Source organism: Culex pipiens, chromosome 3, assembly GCF_016801865.2.
Source record: "Culex pipiens pallens isolate TS chromosome 3, TS_CPP_V2, whole genome shotgun sequence".
Lineage (NCBI taxonomy): Eukaryota > Metazoa > Arthropoda > Insecta > Diptera > Culicidae > Culex > Culex pipiens.
The window spans coordinates 129,788,508-129,812,754 of record NC_068939.1 but is presented as its reverse complement, the minus strand read 5'-3'; the positions used below and the strand labels follow the sequence as shown (position 1 = coordinate 129,812,754).

The window sequence follows — 24,247 nt, the reverse complement described above, 5'->3', positions numbered from 1 at the left end:
CATGACTTTTTTCTTACTGGTAATTTTTTTACAGTTTTTGCTGGAATTTTTGTGTGTTTTCAAGTATTGATCTGTTAGAAGAGGTTTTTCTTTTTTACGGGCGACAAAGAACTTTGGCGAGAGTGTCATTCTGCGATGTCCGATTTTGGAATCCTACAGCTCATCCTGGACCAGCGAAAAAACGTCGCTGATTCTAGCGAAGCTGATCCAACAAACAGAATAGATTTTCATTAAACCAGTAGGTTTTCAAACGGAACAAAAAATTAAAACAGCTTCTGGATGGATACAACCGCATCGACTCCATAAACAGGTTCATTCATAATTAAAAAAATAATGACGATTTCGCCTTCAATTTTTTTAAGGTTTCTTGACTTCAACTTTAGATCCTCAAAAGCCAAAAATGTTTCAATCTTGCAAAAAAAAAGCAATTTTTAATTATCGATAACAATACTTTCTATTTTTGGCGAACAGTAAATTGGTTCCACTTTGACAGTTGAAAATTGAGGCAGTTTTGCGAACCATTATTCAGCACCCAGCTAAAGCCCAATGTAAATTTTTATGTACAACGGTAAAAAACACGATTAAAAACCATTTCTGATCACTTTTTTTTTCATTTTAATGCAAAAAAAAAATGACAAGACAACATTTTTTCGATGGATCAACTATGGTCCCCTTGGAACGAGCTGTCAAGTAGGAACTTTTCTGTCAAGAAGGACCGCGAGGTTAATTTTTCCAAATTGATTTATAAATCCATTTTAAACTCTATGTGGTCGTACAAAGGGTCATTTTACTCAGAAAAATAAGTTTTATCGCTGTAAACAATAATATCAGCAATAAGACCACCGAATACCGTTTTCCAAAATTTTGGAAATGGTTCTGACGGTTTTGAGTGAACCAACCAGATTGCTTCTCGAGCCGTTGATACCTTTCTTCAAGGAAGTCGCCAAGAACCTCGCAGTGAACTTGGCGTTGTCCACAGTTATTTTGTTTGATGTTTAATTATTTTTAGATTTAACTCAAAATGTAGATTCCCGGTCCTAACTTGGTCTCAGCACATAAAAGGACCTAATAAAAATAAGTTCGTGAAAAAAATATCAGCAATCTAAGCTTTATTTTAGGACCCAATTAAAACGCTTGCTTTAAATTTCACCAACAACTTTATTTAGTGTTCCCCTTTTGTGTAGATTGTACATACATTTGTTTGCTGCTTATTTTGTCTTGTTTGTTTTGTTTACGTTCTGTTTGTATCAATATAGTAATATGCTTTAACATTTTTATAGCCAGTTTGTTGTTTGATTTTGATTTCAATACACTTTTTCGTACACACCTATCACTTCGTTTATGTTTTATTTTTATCATATATTTTGCTGCGTTTGTAAAAGTTTGTTGCCACGTGTATACAGTTATTGTTTCTTGATTATTGTTAATAGATTGTTTCTTTACTTTTCTTCCTATATTTATACTTTTGTTGTTCTTATTCTCTTCATTGTTCATTGTGTGAGTGTGTGTATGTGTAGATCTCATATGTAAATATTTTGGTCATGGTTTAGCTACTTAGACTTAAAACACTTGGATTTTTTTTTTGTTTCGTTTTTCTTTCTTTCTTGGTTTTGTTCGCCACCTTGACTCTGGCAAGAAGGTTTTTTTCTACAACAGTCGTGTAGCAGTAAAGCTTCGGTTAAAGGTTCTCTCTATCTATCGATACTTGTTGTTTATGCTGCTGCAGAATGTGCTCATAACAGTGCAAGCGTTTGTTCATTCAATGCTTATGATACTTTTTTCTTTTTTGGTATTTCAGCTACTTGTTTTCCTTTGTTTAAATATTTTGTTTTAGTATTATACATTTAGACACAGTCGTCTACTCACTACTGGTTGGCTTATGTTCTACAATACAAACGATACTTTGTGTGGGCTATAATTACCGGTGAGTTTTTGTTTTTGGTTAGTAATTATCAATGGTAATTCACAATCGTGTAACTACAAGTGTGAGTAAGTGTTTATGTGTTATGTTTTAGCAGAAGTGTTTGTTTTTGACCTACATAAATCGCTTAACGTTCTACTAATTCCTTGATGTGTGACCCCATACCAGCCTCTCTCTAAGTAAGTACAACAAACTAACCGTTTAGTGCACGAAATCAAACGAAAAAAGAAAATCAGCCTCCTTCGATTAGATAGAATTCCACATGACAGGTTTTTTTTTTTCAAGTGTGTGTTTCCGATTTGATTTCGGTTCGCCAAAAATTATGCTGAGTTTTGGTTTTTGGTTCAAAATTCCTTCCACGCAAAAGTAAGTAAGTTATTGTCTAATTCACAATAACACGGCGCAAGTAAGACCGAATTTTTCTACATTCTTTTTTAGTATATATGTGCTACTAGTGTACTCGTTAGTATTATAATGTGTTCGTTTTGTTTTGTTTACTCCTTCTTTCGAGGACTTCAACATAGACGACTAGACGTGATTAGTTAGATTATACAATTTAGGACAGTACCGAACCGATTATACCGTAAATTAGGTGATTTTAACCAAGAGCCTAGTAGATTTCCTGTACAACGCATTTTGATTGAGTCAGCAATTCATGATTGTATGTGTAAGTGGTGACAGTCTAGAAATAGTGATAGTGTGTGTGTTTTGTTCTTTTTTTGTTGTTTTATATGAAGCCCACATTTATCAGAATGTTAAACTTTTTTGGTTACACCTTAGACGCTGTACAATACCGTTTTAGTTGCATACCGATACTCTACTTGTTTGCTAAATAATTATATAAACTACATAACGGGTTCTCTTTACAGGTTCAAATCTAACATGGTTTACTCTTTTATGAACTTAGTGAATGATTCAATCTATTTATTCAAACTGAGGGCAGGTTTGCGCTATTGCCTAAAACATAGAACTTTCTTTGTATTGCTATGGATACTCTTGTTCACTTCATCTATAGACTCGTAAAATAAGAAATTATTTTCTTCTTTCTAGCTCAGTGATATACCAGTAAAATTCGCAGCCATTCGAATTTTGCGTGTATATCGGATTCACCAAAAAAACTCTCCATAATTGTGATGTGTTGTGAATCGTTTTGTAATAACAGTTAATATTATGCTAGACTTTAAACTGCTCTTTGATTATAGCTACGATAATCTATAAAGGACGTTATTCTTTATGGATTTTGACAATACTAGTAATTGTCGGACTAAAAAAAGATTTTTACAATTTTCTGCACGAAATAGTTCCAGTTTTTTTGTGTGGATAGTGTGATATTTAGATTAAGTTTAAAAGCAAGATAATGCTACAGCTCTCGCTCGATATAGACGACCAGAGTTTAGACAATGATCAGACGATTCCTTTTGTACAGAAAGTTGCGATCGTCATTTGTTGGTTAAGTGAGTAAATTATTCCCATCATCCGTCAGATAAGACCGTCCCGCAATATTTTGTCGCTGAGATCATAAAATATGCTGTAATTGGGTCACTTGAAATTTTGTTGTGGCATTAGAAATTTAAAAAACTTAAAAAAAAATTTACATTGCAAAATATAAGTTAAAAATAAGTAATACAATAAACAGTTCAGATTGCTTGACTCAAATGATTAAAATTCATCAGCCTAATTCGAAAGCTTGAAATAGGCTTGTATTTATTTTTGCTTAACTAATTTGTGACAGTTCCTTGCTTCAATGTATCCGAAAGAAACGGTGATTTTTTCAGCTGTCTTCTAAAAATTTATCATGAAAAGTGATTTTTTAAGGATGTTTCGGAAGAGTCAAATACAGAGCGGATTCGCTAATTCGAATGGAACAGCATTCTAATGAGCGAATCCAAATTCGCTAATTGGAACGACTGACAGCTGTCAAAAGCTTGAAACCACGCAAGGTATGGAGATTAGATAAGGTAAGGCGGGATTTCCCAGCTGTCAAAATAGTTAGCACGAAACCAGGATTTTATATGGAGATTTTCATAAAAGTGAAGTTTTGACCAATGTTCGGGCAAAATTCACCGGATTTTTTTTCTATAGGGTTGTTAAGCATTCCAAACTGAACCGAAAAACGCGTTTAGTAATTTTTTTTATATTTTTGTTTTAAAGGCGTATTTCAGTTCAGTTTGACATGCTTAACAACCCTACAGAAAAAAAATCTGGTGAAATTTGCCCGGAAAATGGTAAAATTTTCACTTTTCTGAAAATCTCCATATAAAATCCGGGTTTCGTGCTAACTAACTATTTTGACAGCTGGAAAACCCGCCTTACCTTACTAATCTACATACCTTGGAAACCACGTGTTCGAAATTGTCGAACAATGGTGTTGAAACGTCAACCGGACGTTCGAAGTAGTGAAATTTGAATTAACGAATCCGCTCTGTATTACCAATTTACGGGCAAATTTTAACGCTTTTATTTTTTTTTAATATGATGAAATTAACTCAGAAATTGTTTTTTTTTCACTTTTGGAAATCTCCACAAAAAAGCATTCCGTGCTAACTTTACAGCTGGAAAATCCGATACATCTTTTTTATCCAGACACCTTGAGTCAGACTCATACTTTTTGACATTTGCAGTGCTGCTAGTTTCACGATAAATGTGAATGCATTGGTTCTAGTTATCTTTTTTGAAAATAATCTCTAACTATTTTGAAGTTGAAGTAACTATGTGGCAGTTGAAAAAAAATTCTTGAGTTTTTTTTTGAAAGGTCCAATAAGCTCTTGTCTTCCATATGTTTATAGGACCTTTTCAAAAAAACTCTGGAATTGCTCAATGTTAAGTTTAATGTAAAGTTGAAAACAAAACATTTAATGGTCTAAGCGACAAGATATTTTTTTTTGTTTTTTGAAGGACGGTGCATGTTTTGAAACGTAACATAAGCAAATGTCAAACAATAACAGAGATAACATTCGTAGCATAGTTTGTGAATAGCATGAAGCTATGTTAATTTTTCTTTCGATCAACCTTGGTAGGCAATTGTTTTGTGATTCCGCTATTTGACTAGAGTTTACAGGATTAATTCGACCGATTCTACTTTAAAAAAACTTAAATTTAAAATTTTCGTTGAAAATTTCTATAAAAAAAATATAAATATTTTAAATAAATAATTTTATTTTAAAGTGGAAATTCAGAGAAATTGTTTAAAATAGTCGTTTATAACAGAGCTATAGAAAAAGAAACTTAAAACTTTTTTTAAATCAACAAAATTTGAAATAATTTCAAATTGAAATTTATGAACTCATGTCAAATAATTGTTTCACATTGAGATCAGGCAATCCAAATTCCATTTGAAAGTCAACGATTTCCCATTTTCCTTTAGATCTAACATGCTTAAGACAGTACCAAAAGTAGATGCTTCAAATCTACAGTCAAAACGTGATTCATGTGACCGTTGCAACTGGTTCGGATTGCCTGCACTCCGGTGGCAGTCATGAGACTGTCCTTCTGCCTTTGGTTAGTTCGATTTCTAGAGTTATTTTGAGCGTTTTTAAAGACAGAAAAATTAGTCAAACGAAGTCGAACAGAAGTTCTCGTAACATGTTTGCTGCGAGTACTGTGCATTTAGTGTTATACATGGGTTGTGAAACATGTGATTTGCTTCAAAAAGCATGGTTGTTATATAAACAAAAATTATTTCAAAAGAATTATTTTTGTTATAAAAAAACTCAGCAAAGATCAATAAGATTGAAATTGTAATGCATTTTTTAAATTTTGGAACAAGTTTAATTAAGATATTTAAGGCTTGCAATTCTGAATATTGAAAAAAAAATCAGAAAAAACACACAAAATAACTCAAGGAACCGATTGACTTGAGAGTTTGCAGGGAGTAATTCTAGTTAAATTTTAATGTTTATATACGTTGTTGTTGTTCGTTTGTTTTTTTTGCTCTGTTCGCCATTCTTGTTTGCGATGACAGAAAGAGAGATGTACCGTTGCTCAACCACTTTGCAGTGTTGATTCGATTTACCAATGATTTGTTTCAAAGTTTTACTCGGGTAGTGCTTTCTATGTGTGTGTGTACATTTACATGTTATATTTTCTGATAACCACTTTCAACTTTTTCTTCCATTAACCTTTTCCTAGTCTCACTTTCAATATTATTTTTTTTTAGTGCTCTTTTCAACAAGTGTAGTCTGTTTTTGTAGGCAACACATCTTATCATATTGGTTGTAATAATCTTAAAACTTTTGTGTACTAAAAATATGGCTTCATTGGACTTTAAAAACTCCTCTAAAATACCAGCAATATCCTCTCCTTCGTTCGTTTTTATTGTATCTTTCGGCTGAAATCTGTTCCCATTTTCTATCTAAATGTCTTTATAAAACATACTTTGAAGCTTCCATTCTCGGTTTTGTGTTGTTGCTGTTGTTGTTTCTGGTTGCAGTTGCAGTGTTGTTTTCCAAATACGTTGCTCTTGTCCTGAAGAAGTAGCCGTTTGGGTTTCCGATCTGGGTGTAGCATACCGCCTTACTCGTCGTCGTCCTCGTTCTGGTAGGTCACGTAACGCACCGACGAACGCTCACCGACACTCATCAGGGACTGAAATTGGGATGGTTAAGATTGAGATTAGTAAGAAATGGGTTGATCATGATATTGAATTATCTTATTGCAAGCAGAGATTGTTAAAAATAGTCATAATGTTTATCCCTCTAACTTGAGATCGAATTTCTCGGAGATGAGACAACGTTTTCAACTATTTTTTTTTGCACATGTTTAGGAAACTTATAAACTAACTTCTGATCAATCACATTGATGAAGTCCGAGCTTTTTTACAGACCAAAACCTAAACAAAAATCGTTTTTTTTTTGGGAAAATAATTAAAACTTAAGTTTACAAGCAGGCACAACCGATATAAAAGCATTTAAGATGAAACAAAGAACGTTCACGAGTCATTTGTTAGAGATATTGCCAACCTCTTTTATCCAAATATTAGCTATGAAATCTTATTTTTTAAATTGGTTCGTAAAATCAGGGTGCAAAATTTTGTTTTTCAAAAAACTTTAAAATTTTAAATTAGAGGTCTTACCAACTGAAAACAATTTGAAATGCACTTTTCTGTGTTTAAAATCATATTTAGCATGTCTGCAAAAAATTAGTTACAATACACTGTTACGGAAAGGATATTAAAGTTTTCATAAAATGAAAAATCTGACGTTTTTATATAGTTGCAACGGCCTTACGCAAATATTTTTCAAAGTTCTGCCCCCCCCCCCTCCTCCTTCAAAATTGGTCTGAAAATCAGGGAGCAAAACATTTTTTTAAACCAAACCACAACTGTTTCGGAGCGTTTGGTACGGTATGTTCACACATCCTTCCTCCCCTGTTGATTGAGAGTCTCAGAATCTGCGCTATCTACAATCACTTAACTTTGGATAATTAAGTAAAGTAAAATAGATAAGGCTGGTACAAATATTTTTAAAAGTTTTTGTCACCCCCCCCCCCCCCCTTCAAAATTGGCTCGAAAAATCAGGGGGCAAAACAAATATTTTTACAAAAAACTTCAAAATTTCAATGAAAATTCAAGTGCAACCAGCTGAAATCAAATTAAAATACATTCTCCTGCGTTAAAAATCATTTTTAGCATGTTTGGGTTTATTAAAAAATCTTAAGATTTTTTGAAAATTTTCGATACAATTTTTGTTTTTGTCAGATCTTAGATTTTTTGAAAACTAATGATTGCAAAACAACTGAACTAGTGTAAAATGCATTTTAAAACACTTTTTTTTTATTTAAATGTGAAGACTATGGCTTGTTATCTAAGGGACAAAAACTTTTTTAAATATTTGCATCGGCCTAAGTTAGCTTGAAAGTTACTTACGCAGCTTACGGCCCTCATATACAATCAACTTACAAAACTTGCTAGGCTGATATACGGTGCTATGCAGTTGTTTGTTTACCTTTGATATGGAAATGTCATCTTACCGTAGATTTTGAAATTTTCCGTCAAGTTTCTAATTAGATTTATCTTTCAATTGTATAAGATCAGTTTTATTTCCATTGATTCAAATTCCTAAGGTAGGTGCAATTTTTTAAGTTAAACGACTGTAGAAAGGTTATTCCTCGTATGTATTGCAATCATCAATATTGACAAGAAAGGAGTTGGGACGTAATCAAACTAAAAGTTCTTCCAGTATGTTTTCTTCGGACTCGACAATATTAAAAATACGTATTTTGGGAATTCAACTTTTAGTTAGTGGTGGGCAAAAAAAAGAGCGAGCCGCTTAGAGCCGGTTCACTAAAAAGAGCGAATGAACCATGGCTCACAAAAAAAAAAAAAACTGCGGTATATGACCATTTCAAATGTTATGCTAAATTTTTTTAAACTTCTTACTATTTTTACCAAATATTCAACCTAATCAGCTTTCTTTTGCGTCTAAGACAGCTAAAATCGGATTAAATGGCGTGGAGATATGTTTTTTTTTTTGAAAAAAGTGGTTTTTGCGAAAGTCGACGAAAATTACCATTTTCGCTCCACCCTAACACGGCGTAGTTCACCCTAAGGGCCAAACAACAACTTTTTCGAATCATTCTGTTTTGCTGAGCTGAGAGATTTTGGAAATAATAAATTCTCTTGCCCGATTAAACTTTAGCGTTTTTAGACTTTATCGATGTATCGATTCAATCAGAATGTAGAAAAGGGTTCGCAGAATATTTATCTTCTTAGCTTAGCTTAGCTTAGCTTGGTTGACCGTACTCTAGCCGAGCATAAAGCTCGCAATAGCTATGTGCCGAATGACACATCACCACTCATTTGTCCTTTTGGTCGACTCCTCACGATCAACTGGGGAAGTGGGGAGGGATTTGATGATTGGATACCCTATAGAGATGCCTAAGAACTTAGACGACCTCCAAGATATCCGGATTTGGAAGGGGAAAGGGGTTGATGGGATACTTCACCGACGAATGAAGTAGTGCGTAAATCATTCAACAAATACAAATATGAAAGAATAAATAAATAAAAATGATAAAAAATGGAAAGATCTCACCAAGTACCAAATGTCCAGATCATTCTTCATTTCTATCGCATCGAAAACATCAAGCTTAGAGCGTCCAATTTCCCGGGGTTACAAAATTCCCGGGAAATCCCGGGAATTCCCGGGAAATTTGAAATATGACGAAAATTATTCTGATCCTGTTTCTGGTTAATATTTTGCAACAGAATTGTATAGAACGGCATCATTAATGTCCAAAATCAGTGTGAGGATCAATGAATGGCTTGAATGCTTGTAAAAAATCATGAAGCTATGAGAAGATAGTATAAGTTTTTTTTATTTTTTATGCTGTCTTTCAAATCGTACCAAATCAACAAAATATTATTATTATTTTTTTGTTAAAAAGTATTTTTTTAATCAAAGTGTTTGGACAGTGAAAATTTATGCCCCATGAAAATAAAATTGCTTTTAAATTTGTCTCAGTGACCATAACGTTGAAACAAAAAAAAAATATCATGTAGAAATAATGTTTCTTATGGCAAATTACTTATTTCAGAACAAGTATTTTCAACTTGTGAACAAATAGATTATCACTGTTTCTTGATACCAAACTCACAGTTTTACAAAAATTGAAGCGAGTTTTTGAAATAATGGTTGGATTCTTTGGGTAAACTTCATAAGATTTTTCATGGTTCCATTTATGGAACGATTTTAGTTATATGGTTAAATGTCCTAATAAATTAATTAGATTAAAATAATTTTCATAGTGTAAAAGTGGTTAAAATTAAACGATATTTTTTCATATTTTAAATTTACCGATTATATCTTGAATACTTTTAAACAAATTCTTCTTGAACAAACCTTTTTGAAAAATTTAATCCTATCAATTAAATTTTCATCCAATTTGGTCAAGGTAAACAAAAATGATATTTTCAAATGATATAACAAAAAAAGTCGTTAAAATAAATTGTCGAAAAAAATAGGCAATATTCATGCCATAATAGCGTAATTTGTGTTGCCCAACATATAACCAAACAATATTCCTAGTTGTGAATGCTTCAGGAATAAATATTATCTGAATTAAAACTTGGCATGAAATTAACAGACATAGTTCAATATGAACATTAAATTGAAATGAATAAAATCAAATAAGGTTCTCTAATTATTGGTGCCAAAAAGGTAGGAAAATGTATACTTCCATTTGTATTTCGGGAATTCCCGGGAAATTTACAAATTTCCCGGGAAACGGGAAATATTTTTTTCCGGGAAATCCCGGGAATTCCCGGGAATTTTTTTCCCGGGACGGGAAATTGGACGCTCTAATCAAGCTTCAGTCTTGAGAAAACTATTTTTGCTGAACTTCCGGAAACATGCCAAAAACAGCAGGATCGTTAGCGCCTTGGGCTGGAGATTCTTGAATTAAACGGGACGCGTGACCTCAGGATCAATTCCCCGATAAGCAAACTCCCGGCGTCCAAGACTGCCGTTTTCACTTGCCAGCAACTTTGCCTTCGTACACTTCCATTGCAATCGTTATAACTGGCCACTTCCGGAAGTTATTCTTCGAAATTCATTAAATTTTCGGTTAATTCAAAGTAAAATATTGGAATTAAAAATGACAACGTCCGAAAATCGCGTCCGATCGTGCGCATGGCTTACTTCGATCTTTCGGTTCGCAGAATATTTATCTTCTCTAAATAAAACATCAGCATCAGTTCAATTTCTACAAAAAAAAAAATCAATTTTAAAATTGACAGTAATTTCTCCAAAATCCTAGGTTTAAGTTTGGATGCCATTTTAGGTTCGAATAGAAATCTTGACATAGAGACCGCCAAGACCAATGGTTTTTAAGGGCATCTTCTTAGTTTTAGATTTTTATTCAAATGTTTTATAAAAGTCCAAAGTGAAAAAACTTAAAAAATGACACCATTCTTAACAATAACCTTTTTATCAGAATTTTTGAAAAAGAGCGAGAGAGCCTTTTTAATGAGCGAACGAAAATTAGCGGCTCTTTAAAAAGAACAGTTTTGCCCACCTCTAAGCCTTTTAGTGATAAAAAAGGTAATTAAAAAATGTTACTTTTTCTGTTTAAGTCTTAACTTAACGATCAGTCAACTTTTGGGTAAGCAAACTTGAACATTTTCTTATGTAGAATCCAATTATATATATAATTATATTCCTTTTTTTTTGTTTTGGTCTGTAAAAAAGCTCAATTGGGACGAAATTTGGTCAGAAATTAGTCTATATGTGTCCTAAACATGTGCAAAAAGAAGCTGTTGAAAATATCGTCACCATTGCTGTTAGAGGGTTGATAATGATGTTTTTCAAAAATCTAAGAAAAAGATGGGAAGTGCCACGGGCGCGGGGTGGCAACATGGGATTCTTTGTTTTTGAGGCAAAACAACCCCCATGCCAAATATGATGATGGTCGATGCCGGACGCTTGGTCACAATTGAACTATTTTTAATAGTTTTCAATGAAAAATTTCAATTATAATTATTTAGAAAAAGAAAGATAAGAAAAGATAGGTGACTAGTGCCTTAGAATGTAACCTATAGAACGAAATACCAAGAATGTCGTCAAAAGGTTAAAATGAGTCAGCATCTATAAAACATATGTTTTTTTTAAATATTTGCAATGGTCTAATGGAAAAGAATGGTTATATTATAAGATAAAATCATTTTTCAAAAGAATGCCTTACCAACTAAAAATATGTGATAATAAACAGAAACAAAACAAAATCATACAAAAGTAAAACATGTCTTTATTCGCGAATGTCTTTTTCCTTAGCCTAGATAAAAGAAGAGAGTTGTGTGTTATCAATACAATCGTTTTCTTTTAAGAGATTCAACCGTCTCGTCGTAAGGCACATACGTTTCCGTTTAAGGCAGAAGTTAAAATTCGATTTGAGCACAAAATCCTGCGTGTACTTATAAAGGTAGGTACTTAAAACGAGTAAAAAAAACTAAAATCTGATTTAAAATCACGCCCGTCTGGCGCGTCCGCCAATTAAAGCTTCGTCGTGCAGCTCTCCTGGTTGGTGGCAGCAGCACTAATTGGTGCCGTGGCCACAGCATTTTTGGCCGCAGAACTGCCGTTCGTCGTCGTCGTCGTCGTCGTCGCCGGGGGTTGCTTTTCGGTGACCACGGCGGACGACGGTTTGCCATTGTCCAGCGTGAGCCCGCCGTTGTCAATGCCGCTTACCTTCTTTTCCTCCTTGGTCGGGGGTGCCCGGAGCATCAGCAGCAGGGGCGCGTACAGGAAGCACAGGATCGAGATGCCCACCAGCATCCACTCGAAGCCGATGGTGTTGACCAAGGTGCCACTAAACGGGGGTTTTCAATAGTTTTGGGGTGGAAACGAGGGACGAAAAGAGAGTGCAAATAGAATCAGGGGTTAGATTGGATTTTTTTTCGTGATGGGCTGTTGTAGTGCGGTGACGCGTTGATGACGGTGATGATGTTGACAAGTGGTATGAATGATGTTATTTAGAGACGGTGGATCACAATTTTTATGTTCAGTAACACTTGAAAACTTAAGTAGAAATAATTATTTCAACAAAATTATGTTGATTAATCTAAGTTAAAGTTATCCAACCTAAAAGCGATATTTGATTAAAAAAAATAAAAAGCTTGCACACTAAATTGATTAATACAAATGATTTTTGTTTTATTTTATGTTTCATAATAAAAAGTTTAATGAAATATTCAGATTTTTTTTAAATATTATGTTGAACCCCTCGGTGCAAACAAAATGGTTCTGAGAGAAATTCAATGGAAGCGCTTGGTTTCTTAGAATATTTCTTTGTTGTTGCCTGATGTCTTGAAATAATTCCATAACATTTATGCACAAAATGTGACTAACATTTGAAGGAACTCAAAAATTGTTTGAGAAAAACATTGAAAATCTACATTATTATGCTTCAATCATCTACACATTTTCTTTTTTTTAAACTTGACACTAATAGATTTTTTTTTCTAAATTTCTTTGAACTTTTTAGAGTACCGAATAGAACCGAATAGATCTTGTAGAACAAGTCTGAAGTTTTTTTTTGAAAAGGTCCAATAAACCAAATTTCCAGTTTTTGCTTTTTGGGTGTTTTTTGAAACCGCCTTGAGTCAGGGATATTAAAAAACACCCAAAAAGCAAAAACTTAAAATTTGGTTTATTGGTCCTTTTTTTTAAAAAAAAAACTACAGAAGTTTGATTTTGTGTAATTATAGTAGAAAAGCAACCAAAAATAAATAATTATATATAAATAAATGGACAAGCGCATGGTAATGTGTTGTTTTTTTAAACATATCGACGTCGTCGTGCTATCTTGTCGCACCCGCCATTTCGACGTTCCGAGAAAAACGCGTTTTAATGTTTGACCTTGAATATACAAAAACGAGAGCACGCAGTGTAAACAATAACAAACACGTTATGTTTGGCTCACCATTCTGTGCATTGTCCCAAAGTTTGGTTGAAGTTGGTTGCTGGAGTCCCGAGTTATAATTACAAATGTTTACGGTAGTCTAGCTTGTACGTGCGACAAACGCATCCTGACTTTCCTGGCCTGAAATCCCTTTGGCCTTTTGTCGCACTTACATCAATTTTCATGGAGTGACAAGATAGCACGACAAGATTGAAACTACTTTCATATATAAAGTGACAAAAATGCACGGAGTTTTTTCGGTTTTTGTTGAATATCTCAGGATTGAAATCGAATTTTGAGGATCTGTGACGGTCAAAAGGTGAGGCATTGTGAGCTGCACAATATGGCGTTCTTAACTCAATTTGGCCCAAAATGCACGTACGACAAGTTAGCACGATGGTGACGATATGCTATTTATTTTACATTGAACTGTCTATTCCAATTCAAAATAAAAAAAAAGTTTTATCCAAACCAAAACAAGATTTAATAAAATCATTCCCCAGAATCCCATTCCCCAAAATGGTCCATTCCCTAAACCTCATTCCCCAGAATAGTTTATACGTAATGTACAACAGTGGACTCTCTAGTTGTCGATATTGAAGAGACCGTCGAGAGCGGGAGATATCAAATTAAATCTTGATCTAAGCATGAAGGCACTGAAATTTGAATTTGTCCTTCTATAATGAAGGGAAAACTTTCTTGACTTCTAGTAATTGCTGACAAAAGTTAAATTTTCACTTTTAAATAGAATTGTTCCTTCTTTGAAAGTTGAAATTTCCCTTTGAAGTTGTTTTTTTTTTTTTTTCTTCCCTGGGCTTTGTCATAATGAGTATCATAGGTTTGATGCTTGTTTGGCAAAGAGTATGATTTGATCCGATGTGGAATTAAAATCGAAGTTTTCAATTTATTGCTGAAGCTTCCATTTTTACACATGGACACCACTTCATGCTACGAGAACCCACTTTGACGTAGTCTCAGGGCTTAATCGATGGCCGGTAAGCTGTCATCGAGACCAGGAGGTTCTCCGATAGTGGAAATATCACATTTGTACAATGAAACGCTACATATGTGATTTTTCCCTATCTTAATGTGGGTGTCAGGTTAGGATGCGGGTTTTTAAAAAAAATAGTTTTTTGTAGAATTTAGGATTTTAACTATAAATATCAACTTTTTATATTTTGCCTTTAGTTATTTAGTGACAAAATTAGTAATAGTGAATTTAGTAATTCTATCAGAATCGGTGATTTTCATTCAAGTAGCATAAAAACCATTCTGATTTGTCAAAATTTCCATAGAGTCTCGATCAATCAATAGTGAAATGATATCGGACCAAATTCGTTGATCTGTTGAACTAACGGTTGTCGGATTATGATTGTATCGATCATTGTTGCGAATCGAGGATCTACTGGAATTCTGACGATCAAATGGTCGTCTCTTTTTCAATTCACGACTTGTAAAATATGAACTGTTAATCTATTTTTTTGTTTTTGTTTTTTTAAAAGAAGCCAGACAGGTTTTAAAAGAAACGTTCTAGATTTTTTGGCTATTAATTAAAATGTCGGGGATTTGAGATAAGAGTAGCTTTCGGATAGGTTACTTTAAATCTTGTATTCAATTCAAGTTAGGTAGTTATCCGCAAATGAATATTTGGACTTATATGAATAATTGAACATTTTGGACTTATGAATAACACACAACTGTGCATTTATTCTAGAGTCAGATCCATACAGCGTCAGTGTTTATTTGATCGAAGTGTACTAATTCATTGGCAGATCTGGTTCTAGTTGTAATGTACGACAAGACTACTGACGGACGTGACAGGACGAGGGCCCAGTTTAGAGGTTTCAACATCAATGATGTGCGGCTGGATCACCCCCCCAAAAAAAAAAAAAAAAAGTTGTTTTTTTTTCTTCTTTAAAGAAGGGAAAACTGTGATCACTTGTGATAACTGCTGACAAAATTAGAATTGTCCCTTTGATGTTAAATTTTTCCTTCTTAGAAGGGAAAACTAAATGCTAAAAAGAATCATGCCAAATGGAACGCATTCTAACATGCATAACATTATTTATTTCAAGGTCTTACATAATTCTAGAGAATGGGTAATTCTAAGGGAAAAGGATAAATCCTTTTTACCTGTGTATAAAAATGCGCTGCTTTTTAAAAACGAAACTTTTAAATAAAATTTGTACAAGCTTTAAGGAAATTGTTAAAATTAACGGGATTTCACATGAAGAATACACAGAAAAAAAAAATCATGGTAATATTACATCTGGGAAGAGATGTACATCTTTTATGTCAGAAAAAACGTGTAATTTTACCTCTGAAAATGTGTAATTTTATCACTTTTCTGGTGTAATGTCACTTTTTCAGTCTAAATTGAGGTAAAATTACTTCATAAAAGAGGTAATATTCAACCTTCCAAAATTACAGCTTCCAAATTTACATTATTTTTTTCTGTGTACGCTGTTCGCGAAATTGTTAAAAATCTATAACCCTCAACATAAGCTTAGCCCACAGACAAACAGACATGAAAGTCGAGGTCACTAACTTGTCCCAAAAATGTAACGGTCATTTTTCAAAAATCTAAAAGCATGGTCAATACCTCTCGGATTCACCGCCAGAGGCGCCCTTGTGCTCAGCAACAGTTTTTTCAAATGACAGCTTTGAGCTTTCATTTTTATTTTGTTTTGGTTACCGACAACACGTGGCTCGAAGTCGTGTTTTGGAGTTGGGTCGATTATTACGGAGACTTGATTCCGCCGAATGAACAGAACTCGGAGGTGGTTCCGTCCGGCCACTTTCAGAACCTGTTGCTCCGGTGGATTAAGCTGCGATTTTTTATGCGGAGTGCTGGTTTGCCTGGGCAGATGGTTACATCGATGCAGTTAAAAATCGCTTTAAAAGCGGAACATGCACAGTAGGGTGCCCAGAAAAAATGAGCCCCTGCTCCACAAGCGGAAAACAGTTTGTTGGGTTATTTTAAGCATCTGTGTAAATTTTGGGCGAAATTGGTTGAGATTAACCCATTGATACTCGAGCCTAAAGTTGGTGAAAAAAAAGTTTTTCATACAAAAATGACATTTTTAAATCGCTAATAACTTGAAAGGATTGAGTTTTACAGCTTTAGTATGTTCTACAAAGTTGTAGAGCATTGAATTGTCTATAAGAATCTCACTTTTGGGAATATTTGGATGGAAGTAGCGCGCCCTACAGACAAACCCGTAAGAAAATTGGGTTTTTCATACATTTTTTCGATTTTTCCCATACAAATTTCACCTTCGAGTATCAATGGGTAAATGCTGACCGATTTTGCTCATATTTGGCCCAGAGTCCTAAAATAGCTTAAGAAACAATAATCAGCTTGTGGAGCGAGGTTTGGAGAAAAAGTCCCTTATTCTGGGCACCCTAATGCACAGCCACTATCTTTTCGGCGCGTTTGTTGCCAAGTTTGTGTTGACTTGGTGGAAGACCAAACTCGTCTATCGGTGAATAGAATGGCCAACGCTTTGAAAAAATGTCCGGCTCCAAATCATGACTTCGAGCTGGGTGGAGTCTTCCACCGCCAATCTACTCCGACCCATCGTTTTTTAGCTAGGAACCGATTATTGACTAATTCTTCTACTCCTCCTTTTCAACCGGCAGGAGAAGATGTTTTGGCGACCGTTTTGTTGGTCAGCTGCACGGCAATCGCTGGCATTGTGAGACTTTACTTGGCCGGGAGAAATAAACTGTCCTTTCAGCCTCAATTTTCCTTTGGTCGTCTGAACAGTGACATGTGGAATTTCCGTCGAAACGGAACGTCTTCTCTCTTGTATTGAAAGCAAACAATTTTTCTTTACAATGCCTTTTCAACGTTTTGTTGTGATTGCCTTTGATGCACGCTTTTGGTTATCTGTCATGATTACTCATACATAGATACACATGTTCAGCTGTCATTTGGGAGAGAGTGATTCTAGGAATCGTAGATAGATGTCGTTAGTGAGCAAACCAAATTCAAATTTAAACTGGTCCCACTTTCTGAACAAAAATTTGTTCTAACTTTCATGTCTGTTTGTCTGTGCTTAGCCTTCATACTAAGAAAGGGACATTTTCAAGAAAAAAAAAAATAAAAAAAAGGAAATTGAGGTGAAATTGACTCTTCGCCGTCTCGTTGGGTTAATAAAACCATTACCAATTGATTTCCCGTATTTTTACATAAGAAAAACTATATCAAATAATAATAATTTTCATATATAGATACCGGTTGCGTTTAAATATGTGCGATTTCGGATCTATTTTCGCCAAAGGAGCACTTCTGTTCGAGCAGTTTTTGCTTTTTGTCTTCCTCACCTTACTGAAGAAAGGCTATAAAATCACTCGAAAAACGAAATTCTTAAATTGACCTCCTAGACCCACCTTAATCTATACATATCGACTCAGAATCAAATTCTGAGCAAATGTCTGTGTGTGTGGTGGGATGTTGATCAAAAAAATTTGCACTGGATTATCTCGGCAATGGCTGAACCGATTTTGACCGTTTTGATCTCATTCGATCCGTCTTGGGGTCCCATAAGTCCCTATTGAAAATTATAAAGTTTGGTTAAGTACTTCAAAAGTTATGCTAAAAAAACGATTTTAGCAAAAGTCCGGAAGATTGTAAAAAGGGTGGTTTTTGTAAGGAATGTTATACATTTTTAGAAAGGTATTCAAAAGACCTTTCCAAAGAGTTCAAAAGATTGAAGATCTGACGATCAAAAGTTATAAGCACTTAAGTGTTATTTTTTAACCTTTTACAGGGCGAATCCCATTTCAATGAAAACGTTGTTCGGATCTACCATGCGTCTTGTCGTTCGATAGGTAATCAAAAGACCTTTCTAATGAGTTCAATAGATTGCAGATCTGAAAACCCTATCAAAAGTTATAAGCACTTAAGTGTTATTTATGAACTTTTTAGAGGCCGGATCTCAGATAATTTGTCAAAAACGTTGTCCGGACCTGTCGATGGATAAGTAATCAAAAGACCTTTCCAACGAGTGCAATAGATTGCAGATCTGACAACCCTATCAAAAGTTATAAGCACATAAGTGCCCTGAATTATGAAGATCTGACTACCCAATCTGATGGTAAGAATAATGAATCAAGTTTATAGAACACTAAAAGGTCTGCCCTTTTGTATATATTTTGGATAGCATTACCCTCTAAATGTGAGGAAGGCACCAACCACCTAAAGGTGGATTAAGTAACGTTTTTCTAAAATGTATTTCTTATTGGAGAACTGTCATTTCTACCACTCAAATCTGGTGCTCCATTGTGGACCTATTTTTCATTGCAAAACCAACAGTATAATTTTACTCTCAATTTTTTTTGAGTTATTTCTATGACAATCATTTTCAAAAAAAGTAAAAAAGTAAAAAAACACTAACGTTTTTGTTGAATAATCTAACGATTTTTTTTTTCAAATTAACACCAACAATCAATTGAAGTACATAACATTTTTCATATAGGTTTTTAATTTATTTATCATTTATATGATTATCGAAAACCTAGGCGATTTATTTTTTTTTTAATTTTAGTTAGTTAATATTAACAGTAAAACTTTTCTAAAGGTTCTTAAATACTAAACTTTTTTCAATTATCTTAATTTTAAAAAAGTTTTTAAATTTAATTTAAATTAAAATATAATAAAGTTGAGTAAGTTTTTAGTTTTTGACTAAATGAGGAAATGAGATTTTGTTTGGTTTCTTTTGGTTGTATAAACGACAAAACATCAAAAATTTGTATTAATACTTACATCAGATGAATCAAACGAAAAATTAAAAAAAAATCGCGAGGCGTGTAACAAAATATCAATAAGTTGGTTCAAATTAGAAACTTCGATACAAATTTAGTTAAACTAACATTTTTCTCCAGAGATTGTTTCATTTTGATACCGTTGAGATCCATCAACCTGTAGCAGTACGTTCTGCTGTTTCCTTTTAATTTGATATTTATGTTCACACTCATTCGCTCTTCAGTTTCTCCGCCTTCCCGAACGCCCTTTCTATTGTACACACAAATGAAACCACCACCCTTGAATCATATCAATTTTATTGTCCCCACGACCAGCTTTACCTTGCTGCGGCGTTGACAAAGAGGGTGGGACACATGGACAAACACAATTGGTCCCGATGGAGTGGTCAACCCCAAATGTGTGTAAACTTGATTGATAATGATGAAGGTGATGATGACGATGAAGATTTCCTTCAACAAGGACCCCCCCCCCCCACCCATTTACCTGAGCGCTGGTCCGATGGCGAAACCCAAACAGAACGCCACGTCACCGATGGCGTAGACGCTGCCGTACACGGCCGTGTGCCGGATGTCCACCAGGTATCCCAGCTCGGGCATCATGCACGAGTCGACCATTCCGATGGCAAAGCCGAGGCCGGCGTTCGGCAGGATTAGGTGATGGATGGAGGTGGCCATTGGGATCTGGAAAGATGGGTAAAGTTGAAGAAATACTTTGAGGAGAAACGAGGCCTGAACTTACGAGGAGTAGACACAGTCCGATAATGACCAGTCCCAGAAGGGCGGCCAGCCACCGTCCGATGCGATGACCCAGCGGTCCAAAGAGGTTCGTTCCGATGAGATAGCTGATTGACGCGGGAAGAAACGTGACGCCCTGTTCCCACCGGCTGGCACCCATATTGTCCATCATCCAGATCGGCAGCGACGGTTCCAGCATCGCAATGCCCATGTTGGCGAAGGTGATCGCTCCGGCGGCCACGATGATGTACGGATCCATGACCAGGGCCTTCAGCGAGGGTGGGTCCGATTCCTCGATCACCATCGAAGGTTGCAGCATCACCAGCTGGAGCAGACCGTCGCCGAGGGCCAACGCCGACAGGATCAGGAAGGGGGCCGATTTGCCCACGAATTCGTACATGATGCCTCCGAAGGGTGGACCGATGAGGACGCCGAGGGCAAGCCCCCCGAGTGCGATGCCCATGGCGTTGCCGCGCTCCTTGTCGTCGGTGTACCGATCGGCCAGCATTCCCATGCCGGACACGGAAGAACAGGACGACCCGATTCCTTGCAGTGCTCGCGCCAGGAACAGAACGGAGTACGTTCTACCGAAGGCGAAAACTGGGAAAAAGAGGTTTGATAAAATATTAATTATGAAATGTTTTTCGTCTCCTTGCAAATGTTGAGTCTGAAATTATCAAAAAAGTGTTTCCGTTGTTTATGGATGGCCCCAAAACAATTAAGGAGGATGATTTCAACTTGAAATTTTCAAGTATCATAAAAAATCACACAAAAATTATTATTTTGGAAATAATTGAAAAAAAAGAAGATTGGAATGTACATTATTCGTAGATTTTAATTCTAAAAGGAAAGAAGAAGAATAAATATGCTTAATCTTTTGTTATATATTAAAAATTCGAGAATGTTTTTAAATGACTAGTGAAATCGATTGCGGCTAAATTTTTACATTCATACATGAACTATGCAAAATAATGTTCTAATAATTGACAACATTTAATCAACAGCATAACCGAAGCAGCTGCTCGATGAAATTGAGAAAGTAAATAACTGTTAGCCATGGAAAAAGGCTTTAGCGAAAATGATGATTAAGGGGTATAAAAATTCGGGAAAATTAAAATTCAAATATACGGCAATTAGTGTAAGTGTCACTTCGGGGAAATGGCATTCGGGAAAGTGGCCGATTAGGGGATGTGGCCTATTAGGGGAAATGAGTTTCGGAGAACTGGAATTCGGGGAAATATCATTCGAGGAAATGAGCTAGACCCCGAAGAATCATTGCAGACAACAGAAGTTCTTTTTTACCGATAGCTGAAATTTGTGCCAAATCCTTGCAAAAAAAAATCTCTGGGGAGTTTTTCCAAAAATATGCAAATTTATGGCAAATTTATTTTTTGTAGTTTTTATTAGGATGAAACTTTATGGGGACTTTTTTAAATGACTAAAGAAGATATTTTGCATCATTGACCATAAAAGTCTCTATGCAATTCTGGCAGCTGTACATACAGATAGGCTATTGAAATATAAAAAAAATGTATCTTGAAAACGGATTTTCTGATGGATTTGCTGGTTTCGATAAAGTTATAGAGGCAAGTTTCAACCAAAACCGGAAATGGAGGATTTTATTTATATTTTTGATTTGGATCAAACATTGATTGGTCCTTCCCTATGACCAAAAAGCCATTTTGTATCATTGGTTCATTTATACAAGGCTCCATACAATTTTGGTAGCTGTCCATACATAAATGGAACGTAAATATTTTAAAATCTGTAACTTTTGAAGGAATTTTCTGATCGATTTGCTGACATCGGCAAAGTTGTTGGTAGTGATGAGGACTATTTAAATAAAAAAGAAGGTACAAGGAATTTTGTTTTTGACAATTTTAAAATTGACTTTTTACCAAAATTTGCATTTTTTTTTTATTTTTGGATGTTTTTTAGGGTACAAAAATCACATCTTTTGGACCAAAAAGAAGAATAAAGGAAAAAATGCCGCCTAGTTATGCCCTATCTACAATCACTTAGCTTTGCACTTAGCTTAGGAATTTGAATCAAAGGATATTAATCTGGTCTTCTACAATGGAAAATTAATCAAATTAGAAATTTGACGTACATATGGTTTGGAAAATTTAGAAATCTACGTAAAGCTGGCGTTTTCTTATCAAAGGTAAACAAACAACTGCATAGCAACGTATATCAGCCCAGCAAGTTTTCTAAGATTATTGTAGATGACAGCCGTAAGTTGCGTACTTTCCTAAGTAACTTATCTATTTTACTTTAATTACTGGTCTAAGCCAAGTGATTGTAGATAGGCCAATGAGGTTTTTGAAAAAAAATATATTTTGAAAAATAGATATTTGAGTCAAAAAATGAGTTTGACTACAGTTTTTAATGTAAAATTTGCAATCGAAAAGTACTTTACAGATTTTTTCATAAAGTGCATCGTTTTCAAGATAGTTTACCCGAATAATAACTAAATAAACTGAGAATGTCCTAAATAGTGTCCATGATTGTCGATTCCTGAAAATATTTTTTTTTTGAATGGTTCAGAAAATGTCCAATAAAATTCCCAAAGAGACATAAAAGATTGGACCACGGGTTGCTAAAATACAGTGAATAAAATAAAAAGAAAAAATAAAGTTTTTCTGGTCTAATCCAACCATTCCCACATTTTCTAATGCCCTTTTTCAATCTTGAAAACTGAAACATTTGTAAAATTGTATGATCTTTTAAAAAAATATTTTGAGCAAAATAACTTTTTAACTAACAAACTTATTTTTGATTTTTTTAGTGTAAATTTTTTGAAAGAACTCTATGACGCAGTCTGTTTTCCGATACGATCTCATATTCAATTTGAGAGTATTAAATTAATGCTTTTTATCAATTTTTTCCTCATTAAAGTTAACTAACTTTCAAAACTTTTCAAAATTAGTGGAAAACCGCTACTTTCTACTTTTCTACTAAGGTCAGTATGGATCCACATAATTCCGTTTGTATTAAATTCGTTTTTTTTTTTGCAAGACAAATCACCCCGTTTTCCGGTACCAAATTCACCGTAAGAATCTGAGCCCAAATGTAAATGGATCATAGTTTGATACAAAATTATATTGAATCTTCGCCTGGGACGAATTGGAACAAACGAGAAATGTTTAGATGTTTTAAATGATAATTTTTTTTGTTTATTTTTTAGGACATTCTCAGTTTATTTAGTTATTATTTGGGTAAACTAAAAAATCCATTTAATCAATTCTATATTACAACAAAATCTTCTTCTCTGTATTTCTTATAAACATTGATTTTTTCATAAAAACCGAAAATGCTAAATTAAAAACGTCCAACAGTGAACCCTTTGGCCATCACGATAACAACCTGAAAAGGTGGGTGTTTTGATCCAAATTCGTAACAGTTTATTTATAGCTACAATCCGTCCCTTTTCCATCGGCAGCCATTGCCCACTCAATCAGGATGTTGGCACATTTTTCAGTACCAAAACAGCACACTATTAATCAAAAGTCCTGTCTATTCAGGGTCAAAACAAGCAGGAGACGCTTACGTTCGCCGTTTTAAACGCAATGATTTGGATATAATTTACAGTAGGAGAGTGGGAGAGAGTGTACTTACTTAGCGTAGAAATGAACATGATGACGAACCCGGCAAACATGGGGATGCTGTAACCTATCCTGGGAGGTTAAAAGAGAAAAAAAAGTTTGCGGTTAATTTTATGACTTAGGAAACACCATGCATCTCCATCAAGTAGTTCTACCTAGAATCTGTCAATGGAGACGCTTGGTCACTCAACTTTGTTTTCGTCAAAACTACTTACTTATGCGTTAGTGGACCGACAATGGGGTTCGCGAGCAGCTGGACGAAGGCCTTGGACGCGAACATCAGCCCGACCTCGACCGTTTCCTCCACCAGCTCCTTGTGGCGTTCCTCCCGTTCGGCGTACCAACTGGCGTTGTCTGGTGAGGTGGATGATTTTGTTGAGGTTAAAATAAAATGCTCAAAAAACACAAATCCCGCTTCCTTCAGAACCTACCGTAGCCCGGGGTGGTGACGTCGATGCCATTGTACGGAGTGGTGGTTTCCTTCTCGCACGGAGACAACGTCGTCGGCGGCTCCTTCGGGAAACTAGCTAGCGGCGCATCCGGATGCCTGATGTCATACAGGAACTCGGGGATGATTGGCACTGGTGGAGAGAGAAGGAGAGAGAACAAATTTGAATATATGAAGCAAAACCACGCGACGATAAACTTCTGTTGGAAAATCAGCACAAACGAGTTAGTTAGATCTGCCAAGCGGAAAATTGAAAATGCCCAGCACCATTCCTCCGACCATTATTATCTGCAGTTGGCACACTACACTTCCTGAAGAGCTCCAACCCCTGTCTTAAGCCATCAGTATGGTGATGGGACAGGAAATTGAGCAAGA

At 35.1% G+C, this 24,247-nt stretch overlaps 1 protein-coding gene across 4 annotated transcripts in view; it reads right to left on the bottom strand.

Moving 5' to 3' along the window:
• Positions 1-1,971: 1,971 nt before the first annotated feature.
• LOC120414817 (synaptic vesicular amine transporter) overlaps positions 1,972-24,247 on the bottom strand; it is an 84,187-nt gene continuing 61,911 nt past the window's right edge. For 3 of the 4 annotated variants that reach the window (XM_039576139.1, XM_039576140.2, XM_039576142.2), the window contains 6 exons: positions 23,856-24,005; positions 23,640-23,778; positions 23,438-23,496; positions 19,824-20,419; positions 19,569-19,765; positions 11,643-12,223 (listed from right to left, as the gene is read on the bottom strand). In XM_039576139.1, the coding sequence (XP_039432073.1) occupies positions 11,908-12,223; positions 19,569-19,765; positions 19,824-20,419; positions 23,438-23,496; positions 23,640-23,778; positions 23,856-24,005 (1,457 nt within the window). In that variant the 3' untranslated portion in view covers positions 11,643-11,907. Of the gene's footprint in view, positions 6,506-11,642; positions 12,224-19,568; positions 19,766-19,823; positions 20,420-23,437; positions 23,497-23,639; positions 23,779-23,855; positions 24,006-24,247 lie in introns of those variants that run through there. The other variant, XM_052709590.1, reaches the window with a different exon arrangement.